At 42.2% G+C, this 12,105-nt stretch overlaps 1 protein-coding gene across 4 annotated transcripts in view; it reads right to left on the bottom strand.

Annotated features, from left to right (window-relative positions):
• Positions 1-12,105, bottom strand: part of LOC134009616 (zeta-sarcoglycan) — a 23,236-nt gene extending 11,131 nt beyond the window's left edge. Inside the window, exons 1-2 of one of the 4 annotated variants that reach the window (XM_062449167.1) lie at positions 11,353-12,105; positions 887-1,081 (exon numbers count right to left, since the gene is read on the bottom strand). In XM_062449167.1, coding sequence (XP_062305151.1) covers positions 887-1,081; positions 11,353-11,391 — 234 coding nt within the window. In that variant the 5' untranslated portion in view covers positions 11,392-12,105. Of the gene's footprint in view, positions 1-886; positions 1,082-1,239; positions 1,425-10,918; positions 11,011-11,352 lie in introns of those variants that run through there. The other 3 variants (XM_062449168.1, XM_062449169.1, XM_062449170.1) reach the window with 3 other exon arrangements.

Here is a 12,105-nt window from a genome sequence, read left to right as displayed (position 1 = left end):
TCACGCGAGCCAAATCTCCTTGTTGGGTTTACGTTCACGGTCAACACCCCGCGACTTTAAGCCCCACGTCTTTTTTGGATTATTTTATTTTATTTATGAAGTGGAAAAGTGTGCCACGGTGGTTTAGATGATCTCATGTTAAACTCTCAAACAGTTTGGTCCAAGACTCAAGCGTTTCATACAGTATTTCAAAATCTACAGTTGACCTACATTCCACACTCCTTCAAAAATTGCATTTGTGGATGATCCATTTCTCATTCGCATAAAAGTCATGAAATTTAGTTACTTATTGCATCCCTCCAACCTACAGCGAATGTTCCTTACGTTAGACATTTTATGCATTTAACAGACGCTTTTATCCAAAGTCCATTACGAATACTACATAGAGTCAGAAGTGGATCAGAAGTGCATTGTTGAACAGTATTTCAGTGGTCAAAGTACATCCTCAAACCCATCATTACAAGGTAGATTCATAGATTAATCCAATAGGATCCTTCAATAATGGACCAGTGTAGCTCAATAATTCCCCTAGCCAGACCTCAATGCATGCTACCAAATCGACAGAGGCTTATTGGTTACATCATGCTAGTTTGTTGTTCATGGAGAATAGGCTATCCAAAAAATTATACTCCACTTTAATCAGACTTAGTTGTAGGTCATGGGACTCATGGCTGGATAAAATGAGTAAAAGGAGAAAAAGAGATTATCTTGCTGCCCACAGACCTTTAATATGTGTATATATTTTTTTGGGACCAAGTTTAGTGGAGCCGTCTATCCAGACCCTCATGCGGAAACCTGCCAGAAATAGAAGGGTCTTTGGGACCTGGACTTTTCCTGAGGTAACATCACGCATCCTGGTCCGGTACGAAAGATACCCTGTACTTACCACGGTGAAATTCATGACCTTTATTATCCACACGGTGAGAGCCAGGTTGACTATCATGATGACCAGCAGCAACAGCAGGAAGAAGTAGAGGCATCTCTTCCTCCAGCCGTACAGGCCCACGGGGTAGACAGCGTCGCAGCCCGGCCGCTGGAGGTGGATGGACTGGGAGGCCAGGACGTACTGTTCCTGGGTCATCTGGAACAGAACCGCACATGGACGCCGTTTATAACTGGCATGGCATTATATCAAAACCCTGAACATAGCATACAGGTTACAAAAATGATCATATTTTAACATACTGCCAGCCATATGTTTTGGTAACGCTATATTTCGATCAATATGCAGTAATTTACTTCAAAGAAGGCCGGTATCATTCTGCACTCATCCTTTCATCTTCTGTCCAATCAGGTGAAAATCTTCCCGTTATTGCACTCCTTATTATAGGTTCATTGTTTATCTTATAAATTATGAATGTGTTGCAGTGTTCGAAAAATACATTTTGTAAAGAGTACTGGGACGGCATTAGACTAAAGGCAACAAAGACCTCAGAGATTCACAGCCCACATGAAAACACCAAACAAGTTTTCTGCCACTCTGTCACTTAAAAAAAACCCAAGATATAAAGACCCCGAAACCATCGGCAGACTGAAGGCATGGTGTTATCCTAGCCTGAAAAGACCATGCATAGTAATTGACAGGAGGTAGCAGGGGTGAGAACGCCACACTTCTGAGTCGGCTACAGTAGCCGTATTCGGCTCTCAAATTGAACTGCCGCTACAGTAATCCATCAAGCTCGAGGCCTCGCCGACAAGGTTATCTGGGTGACTTGATTTTATTAACAGCGAGCAGCACATCTGAGCCTCTATCTCGAAAGGTGTCTTACCCTGCCAATGCATTGAAATGATGATCATCTACCGCAATTCACCGTTGACGTGCTAGTGATCTGTCATGGTAATGATGGATGGTCTACAAGGGTATTAGACTCTGGGATGGCATTATAGACGCAGAGGCTAAACACCTGAATGCAATACAACATGCTTCAATACGCTTTCCTAATCAGCGAATGAAAATCAAATGGGATAATCATCTTTCAACAACGATACAGTAACCTGCTGCACCGAACAAGCCTGTCTGTGCGTCCTCTCTTGACATTTCTGAATGTCATATGTAATTAACCCAGTAAAAAAGGACCAGGTTACAAATTATTTGTTATTTTGAATGGTTAAATCTAAAGGTTGATTATAGCAAAATATTTCATTTGTAACAAGTATTTAGAATAAGCCAATCACGTTTTAGAAATGTAATGATGAGCACTTGACTTTATGCCAATCAGCTCACGGTGTGATGTAGGCTCACTCCCATCGCTTGAGGTGAACGAACGTGAGCACGCAGAAAAAAGCAGTTGAAACGAAGAGTGAAAGCTGAAATCTGAAACGTGAACCAAGACAAGTGATATACATGTTTTATTCATTTAATAATAAGTAGTGTACATTATACTATCTTGACAAAAGATAAGAGAAGTATAAAGAAAAGAACTGCGTAGTTGATTCAGGGATTTGGTGAGTGGGAATTAACCCTTGTGCTGCCTTCGGGTCACATGACCCAAAGGTTCATAACGAACCACCGTTGTGTTTACCCAATTTTACCCAATACAAAAACAAATAAAAATAATTTTCTTTTAACCATTGCAATGTGGGGGGTCTGAGACAGCCCAACAGTTAAAAGAAAATGCTTCACTTTGTTTTTGTAGGAGGTAAATTTGTCGCAATACGACGGTGGGTCACAATGACTGATGGGTCAGAATGACCCGAAGATAACACAAGGGTTAATGTGTTGCTAGCTAGTTCATCATAGCTTTTGCTAGCTATTTCGTTGCTATGTCTAAGTTAGCCTGCTCGGTGTGTTAGCCAGGCTAGCCATTGTTCACGCCACGTGCAATTTTATTCCATGTGCGTTTAGTCGTTTAATGTTACATTTTCTGTAATGCCTAGACCAGTTTACTATCTTATTAGTTCGACAGTAGTTTTCAAGAATATCCTTTTTGAATATATGTCTTCTGATCCTGTTGTAAAACAGGTTGGGTCTTTTGTGAGTGTAAGGAGTGTAGGATTCCGTTCCAAGGATGGCGAGCCGCCCGACATAAGGATAGAGAAAAGACGAAGATTGCATGCGAAGATTCATCTTTCCTCGGAAGGGACTGCCTTAAAAACTATTGTACTCCGGTGTGGTAGGAATCTATACCAACCACAATTGCACCACATAGTGCAACAAACCAAGAGTATTTTCATTACGATACTCCACATCACTCATGTGAAGTTAAATGACAATGATTGTCATTGTTGTGTTCTTTGTGAATTGAAGTATTGTGTTTTTGTGACATCTAGATTTATTTTGTTTATTTCAATTTGGTAAGGACAGCTAATGTATTTGTCTGCGGACAGGATATGTGGCCAGTATCCTTGTTCACAGTAATTGTACATGTAAATTGTTATTGAGTGATACATTACTCAACATCCTTGGTTTAATTAAGGTTATTTTCTTTTCTTTATTGAAGATCTTTCACAGTCGACATGATAACACTAGAGGAGGGGGTGTTTTTAAATCCACTTTTGGAATTCAGACAGGCTGTAACCCTAGTACCTAGTCCGTTCTCACAAAAAACACACCATACACACCCCAGGAATTAATATTTTCACTTTGAATCACAGTGTATCACTGATCACCATAAAGAGGAGCCATTAAAGGGGAAACAAGGAACAATACATGCTTTCATAAACTAAAGTCGAACCTTGTTGAGTCATCATTATTCACATTTTAAGGCTCTGTGGTAGAACCTAGGCTGAATAGTTGAGATCTATCTTTAAGAAGTTCCATCAGGTACTTTTATAAGTGTTACACATACTCCTGAACAAACAACCTTTTACATGCCGAAAGGTCGTTTGTATGGGATTTAATAACCAGGTGTCCCAGCTTTGTTGTCTTCTAATCAAGTGTTGACATTTTCGAACCGGATTCTTGTGTCCACAAAGCATGTGAATGACAACTTCCTGTGTAAAACTGGCTCTTTTTTTTGTCTCCACCAACACACACACTAAAAGTCATTAGTATTCTACTGTGTGAGATAGTCAATCTTTAAAACAGGAAATCTAAATTGAATTCAAAAACTTTGTCGCGGAGTAAGACTGTTGAACAGTTTCTCTTCCGTTTTCAGCTCAGGTTTTGTATAGGCGGAGCCAAAACCCGACCTATCTACGTCAGATCACTGACGGTTGCATTCTGTTACTCAGCTGGTACAATGCAAAGACAAAGTAATTAACACATAAAACACTCAGACTGCAGGTAGGTCTGTTCTGATATCTGAAATTGATTTAGCTAGCGTTGCTGTTGTTGCTAAATTCAATCAATTTGAGGGGGCGGAGCTTCAGCTCCTTCAGGCGCACACCCCCCCAGTCTCAAGCAGAGAAGACTGCTGATTTTCTCACGATTTCAAAGCCTAATTTAACATACTCGTCTGTGTTTTTTTTCATTCGAATTTGGATGAGTAGTAAACAACACATTCTTCTGTGGTGTGATGAACTTAAAACTCATTTTCAATTCCCCTTTACAGGATCTTTAAGGCATCAAATAACATGCATTAGTCAGACACATATCTTTTGCTTACAATAACTGCCTGAAGTCTCTGATCCAGTTATTAGCTCAGGGAATCTTCAACGGCGATGCTCTTCCTGGCCTCTGCGCAGCCACTATTCCAGCTTGTTTCTGGGGCTTTCTACCTTCCGTTCCCTCCACAGTATGTTCAAGTCACACTCAATTAGATTCAGAGTTATTGGGTGACTGACTTGAGGCCAATTAGAATTGACCATTTTCTGACTGTGAGGAACTTGTTGGCTTCTCTGGCAATATGTTTGGGCTCATTGTCTTGCTGCCGTGAAATGGGTTCAGAGGCGTTCTGTTCTACCTGAGGAGATACAATATTTCTGCACGCTTCACAATTCATCCTGCTGCTGCCAGCAGTCAAATCATCAATGAAGATAAGTGCGTCTGTACCTGCAGCCATGCATGCCTGGCCCGTAACATTTCCTCCATGTCTGACTAAGCTTAGTACATCCTGGAGATTCTTTCATCTTCCATTATCCGTTTTTTCTTCATTACAATTGATCATCTACTAGTGGCATTCTCTGTCCGTCAGGCTGTTTTCCATTCCAATATTTTTGCCAATGAACCTGGACATGTCCAATGCTTTCAAAATATCCCTGATTGAATTCAGTTAATCTTGAAGCCACCTCAATTAGCACTTACTGATGTGAGACACACAGAGACTGATGTTACACCACAACAACAGCATCCATAGGAAAATGCCGGAACAAAGCTAGAATCACGACCAGACCACTCCACAGCTCTCTAATGAATGCAACGGCACAAGCCCAATACACCTGCCTAATGAACATAGCTGTGGAGCCAATTTAACAAATACTTGTAGTACAATTAAATGGGGGCAGGGGGCATACAAAATGGTTAACCTGAAAATACCCTTAAATGAAAGAAAACTCTCTTTATTAAACCTCTTGTGACCAAAATGTGTCAAGGTCTAAGTGCTTTCAGTGCTCACTGGAGTTCCATGTAAGCTGCTTCACAAGGAAACACATTAATTCTGCGAAGCATGTTGCCAAAGTCAGGGTTTCATCAGATTGACCTCCAATCTTCACTGAAGGACTTTCACGAGCATGTTCTTGACATATGAAATTCAAGGAACTAACTAACCAATTAAAAATACCTGTTTTCTACAATGTAGTCAATCCTGATGGCAATCCTATTGAAGACCCCTGCTTTCTGGCAAAGCCTAGGAGAGGTCCATTAGATTTCTGTGCCCGTATGGCTTTTTTTTTGGGGGGGGGGCGGTGTATTTGGAACGTCTGAGCACTGATCACAGATCAGAAGGGGCAGGTGACTATCAAGTTTGGTCGTTGGGGGCGTGCGTCGCCAGCCACTGTTCTCCAGTGATCTGAGAATACTCCGAGGACAAGAGCACAACACATCTCTGAGGAGGAACTGAACACTGTGCCTGTGCCCCCCCTCCCCCACCCCATTCCCCTCCCAGTCTGGTATGGCTGATAAATGAGCCTCGAGTCAGGTGGAATTCCTGCTACAATGAGTGAATGGAATGATTTATAATGTGCAGTGCGCAGAGGGACTCTGCTTGGGATCTCCTGTCACACTACAGGTCCCACTGTGGCTGACGATGGGCTCAGCGAACAGGGCAGCTGTTTGCATCTTTCCCGCTTTCCTCAAGTCATTTTTGAGGAACCAGGTGGGGCTCATGCATGGAGAGCGAGTGTAGGCTGCAGCCTTCTCTACAGAGACCGCCTGTGCCGGATGTGGCGACCCAGTCGATGGGCCCACAACACTTCTTCGGTTACTGTGGCATGCCAGGATCCCTGAGCTCCAAGAGCATCCTCTTGAAATGATGACTAGCCAGCCATGGAGGGACGCCTTCAGACTCAACTTAGCACTTCCAACTCTTGCATAATTTGGGTGTCTCAAAAAGCTTGGTAGCGTTACAGTATCAACTTCCCAACTTTCTTACAAACAATTATCTGTGGGTTGGTGCTGTGTGGGTGCAAAAAACAACTTTGATATCTTGCCAGTACTGAGATTTCTTTCCATATCAAATTCAATCTAAGCCCAATTGTCACAAGCATTATCAAATCGAGACTTATGGAACTAATTGTTAACACAGTTGTCTTAATGGACTTAAGACAAAAGACTCATTCCGACTGATTTGCACTGCTTTAATTGGGTCATTTGTAACCATGACATTACTCCAGTGTCCCTAAACTGACACTGAATAACTAAAGTAGCAGGACATACAATGTGCAACGATAGCCTGTAATTGAGTTAAATGAATCCATTATACACTCGGTCACGTTGTTTGAGAGGTTCAATGTGTGTTCTTAGAGCGCTAATCTACCCCGTCAGACCAAGAACTAGAGCCCAAAATAGACACGAGTAGTTCTCTAAGAATTCCCTGAGATCTGCCCTGAAAGGTGCTGAATAAAACTCCTTGTGTAGCACTTTTAAGATCACTTCTGAGACCTGCAGAACTCGAGCATAAACCTGGCTTTGAAATTCCATTCTGCGGTCTTACAGTAGGAATACTGGGATACCAAGATGCTGTGATGTGAGATCATTGCATGTTTCTCTGCCCATGACTGACACACGTTAAACTTACAAGGTCAACAAGCATAGTGCACTTAGAGGTTGTGTCTGATAGGCAATCACGGGCCCATTGCATAATTCCATCTATGCTCACTACAGTTTCATCCACTTGACAATTCTTGGTTCCTGCTCAGAATGACAGTTTGGTCACATCTCACAGTAATGACAGATGTCTCACAAATGGGATATGTGACTTTGCAGTGAATACAAATGACCCATATCGTTGACCCAGAAATGTCACAGCGTCCAATTAGACCACTGATACAGTTCATGGAGAGGAGCGATATGAGAGATGGGTGCAAAGGAGCTCTCACGGTCATTTCAATCTCATCCAAGACATTCAACAATCAGATATTTTTGCCACTGAGAGCACCAGTGCTACAAGGTCCCTAGATGTACTGTAGATGATAGTCCACGAAACACAAAACGTAGAGGCTATAGAATATGCTGTGTTGAAACTTAGGATGGGCAACGTAGAAAAGGGTGGATCTACTTGGATCAAAGCACAGCTCCCAAATAAAGAGTCTGGCTCTGAATACTAACTGAAATGTTCACCAAGCTAAGTCACTGCTCCTAGCAGGATAAAACACAGAATTACTAATGAGGCACTCAAGGGTATGCAAACACTCTGTATACAGACAGTACCCCCTTCTCATTCTTCTCTAGAAAGTTCTCTCTTTAGCCTACAGTCGTGCCAGAGCAGGCCAACTCAAGTCTATTTTCAATCCTCTGTTGCCAGGGGAAACTATAGCACTTCAGCCCTTCTAATTTCTATGGCAACCTACTGTTCCCACACCACTGGTGGATCCTGTGATTTCTTTGCAGAGTTTTTAATGCATACATTACCCTCTCTTAGTCACGTCTCCTAAAGCTCGGCCGTTCGCACGGCAAATGAAACAGGAGCGCAGCGGCGTGCCGTGGAGGTGCTTTGTCAATCTGTCATTACCGCGAGCAGGAGCCGGTGCGTGCACTTTCAAAACCAGACCCAAGTATTAAAGAAGACGGCTAAATAAGTCAACAGTTTTGTCTGCCGCATCTCGAGTGGCCGTTGTGAAGTCAGTGCTATTTCGGTAGCACGGCTTGAGTCATGAGCTCACTTTCGAGCAGACAATGTTTGACGTGTAACCCTATGCCGAGAGTGGATCATTGTGCGGGCGTTGCTTTCCAATGTTAGCGGAGAGCCCAGATCGAAGGGTTTATGTGAATCACCTTTCCAGTTCTATCGAGCAGAAGAACTGTGATCAGAGTGCTCAGAGTGCATTTGCATGCAGAACAATTATCCTTAGAGTCTGAAAACCTCTCCAATTCCAGATGGGGCTTTTTGAGGTTGATATACGAGGTTTGCTTATGCAGGCAAAAATGATTCTGATCCAAATAGGACAACTCGTCTGAGCATAATTGATTCAATTGTAAAAATCAGCCCAATTCACCCAACAGAGCCTTCAATACCCTCAGTTAGGCTATGGAAGATTTACCACCTGCCAGTCAAGTCTTGATTACGTTAAAACGTGAGATCTCTTCAAGCAACAGTAGTCCAGGCCTACTTCTGCTCTGCCAACGTTTGTGTGTTGTGTGATAGCGTGCGTGTGGATAGATAAAGTCAATGTTTGCAGAGATAAGACGGTGTAGGTCTGATACCAGGGGGTTGTCCCCCGAGCACCGAGCCCAGTATACGTTCCAGGCGGAGGCGATAGCAATTACCCAGCGGCCCTTCCCTTCGCCAGTGCAGCCTCGTCTTCGCCAATTAGCGCCGGGTGATAGTCTACATGCTGTTTCGATCAAACGACGAGGCTCTGCGGAGGCAGCAAAACGCCGCCGAGAAGCCGCCTGATGAAGGAAAATGAGACGTTATTAATGCCTGATGATGTTAATCAGGAGCATCGTCTTGCGTTCCCTCACTCTGCCGTGCCACGGGTGTCCCACAAGGCTCGCCTCAGCCGGAGGTAAGAAAACATTTGAGAAGCACTAATGACTACACGCTCTCAGCTTCGATTCGGTCTTCCCTCTCTGAGTGCGTTTGCTTCACAGATCCCTTTCACTGCGGCAGCCATGGGGGGGGGGGGACCAAACTTAAGACACAAGAAAAAGACTGCTCTTGACTTTCGGGGACGGGGACTGAGTGCACATCCTTATCTTCCAATTACCTTTATAAAGAGACAATCCCCTCGTCGCTTTTAAGGACTCAGTGAGCTCCTAACATTCATGTCAAGAAAAAGAGTGGGTGGGTTCTGGCGAATGTCACGGAATTCACTGCACTCTCTAAAAGCTCACCTAAACAGGAAGAGGAGTAGACCCTCATTTTGATGCAAATCTGCTAAATTTGTGACGGGCATGTGCAATTAAAAAGGTTATGAAGCACAAGGTTCTTAAATAATGCAGTGGACTACAAAGATACAGTCGTTTATGCTATTCCCAGATACTGATGAATCACTCAAACAGCTGACTTACATTTTGCCCTAAGTGCAACGACTAAGTAGTGCCTAATCTGAAGACAATTTGGGGCTTTCTGGAGTGACAAAAAAGGTGTCTATTGGTACATTGTATTTTAGTTATTTTGTTCTCTGTGCCCTTTCCTCAGCACTTCTACTTGTCTTTTACAGGACAGAGAATAGATAACCTGAATGGGACTGGAGGAGATAAAGGCTCTGATAAGGTTGCAGCTAGATAAGGTCACCGTTTGAGCATGCTAGCCCCCAAAAATAAAAGATGTGAAAAAGTTTTGGAGATCCCCTAAAAGAATGACTAAAGTTAGTCAACGTTTTCTTTACAAGTCTCATTAAAAGGATCTTACGGTACACATGCAACTAAGTCAGCTGCACTCCATTAGGATAAGCTTAAATCATTACAATTAGTTACTTTGGTTAATGAACCTCACAGCAGGCTATTCGTCAACACATTTGGTCGCTTGCTGTTGATTATGAGGTTGGATCTCCATTTGTTTACCTCTCACGCTTTTACATTTGACTCGACACATTGCTCATTGACGTAAACAGGCACTCTCCTAGAGAAAGTCCTGTAATGCAGGAGTGCACTGGCTTTCCTCGCTAATCCCTTACTAATTCTCCCTGAGCTCACAAATCCATTTTGGACAACACCCCTGGGGTAAATTTGCATTCATCACATGGACACACAGGGGAAGTGTCAAAGTGACCATTCAGAGATGTTACTGTCAACATGCAGAATGAGATTCATGATCCTTACTGTAGCCTACACACAAAATAATACCACCATTTTAAAACAAACTACTGTATAGCCTTACAGTACATCCAAACATTTACTGAAAAAAACAAATATAAAACAATATTTAGGAAATAAAAACGATTTGGAGGGACTCATAATGCCAAACATGTCTGGATGCATCGCTAAAGACACTAGGCTGGTTGAGGGTTACACTGCACAAATAGTGGGCCTGTTCAAGTGTATCCTCACCAGTTCTCTCTATTTTTACTGCTCCACATAGCTACCATTGAAGGAAGATGCTGACAGTAGCTTAAGGTCTTTGCCTCCCTCTTTCAAGACCAGAATATTAATGAGCATGCAGACAGAATATGCACATAGTGGATACATGATTTAGTCTTAAGACGAAAACTCATTAGGAGATCATTATTATTGTGATACTGTAAGTGGTAGTGGAAGCATTTAATTTAAAAAAATAAATAACAGCTTTTATTCCTCAATTGTTCTCTGAACCATACTGTTAGTGAAAAGTAAAAATAAATAAATAAATGTAATGGTAATCTTGACAATTAAACGGAAAGTCATAATTTCCTGTCTTCTCAAGATAAGTGAAACCACCTTTAGTGTGGAATAGGTTACCTGTTGGCCATCTATTTCTTCCATTGGTGTGGTCCCTGATGGGGGTTTACTCAGTCATACTGTACACGTATAAGAATGAACGGACAGCAGATGCATAGCCCCCCTTTACCGTCCCTAGATAAATGAAACAAGTTCCACTCAAGGATCATTGTTCATTGATAATACCTTAACATGCTTTAAAATGCAGTGAAGAGTAAAAAGGGTTACTAAAAACTAATCTTTCTTCAACACTTAACTATGTAGCTTACATGATTGGTCACAAATGCTCATACAATTGAATGGACACATGCACCGTTCAGACCCTTCACCCTGTATGGAATACATTTCTCAAATCCAAAACTGTCCAACAAAAACTAGATTAGGCTACACAACATTTCACTTGCTGTAGGCTACAATTGAGCAAATGTATATAAAACAACTTAAATCGCTCTCACCTTAAGCGCCTCGATGTCCAATGTCGTTGACTGATCCATGTTGGGTTTCTTAGTTTTTTACAATATTATGACAATGTCAGAGTTCTGAAAAACTTGGACAAGACTGCATAGGCGGACCTCCGCACTGAAATCGAGACAGTTACATACCCATCTCATTATTGCGGGAAAAATTATACGCTTTATCAACTTCCTGTTATATTCATTTCCACTCTTTTATCAATAAAATACTCCGACAACGGCACATGACAGCGGCTGGTCTAGTGCAAGATTCTGGGGTCATTGAGCAAAATGTTGCACAGGTGTATCCAGCGTGTCCAATGATTACGCTCATTTTTGAGGAATAGAATCATGAAAGTCCCTCAATATACACGAAAAAAAGATCGATTTTGAAAAACACAACTTTGCATCGCACTGCATCGTAGAATTTTCTGAAAGCAATCGTGTGTCTAGAGCTCTGTCATTGCTCGGAGATTGTAGTTGAGTGGAAGATTGTAGGAGACGGAATATAGCCTAGTACGGCACACAAAAAATCCATCCCTGTCGCTCACACTAAGCATCGACGTGTGATATAGTTTCTCATAAAGTTTATGATTAAATTTCAAAGGGTTCATCGAACAGACAACGTCGACTTATCAAACTCCTGAAGTCGTCGACTAGTGACGCTATTATATGTGGGTATGGTAATCGCATCGGCGTGCGCAGCGAAATGTCTTTCAAACCAGCAAAATGCAGACCTGAAATTGCCAGGTTTAG

This window comes from Osmerus eperlanus, chromosome 23, assembly GCF_963692335.1.
Source record: "Osmerus eperlanus chromosome 23, fOsmEpe2.1, whole genome shotgun sequence".
Taxonomy (NCBI): domain Eukaryota; kingdom Metazoa; phylum Chordata; class Actinopteri; order Osmeriformes; family Osmeridae; genus Osmerus; species Osmerus eperlanus.
The sequence above is the reverse complement of the archived record's forward strand: the minus strand, read 5'-3'. Positions and strand labels throughout refer to the sequence as shown.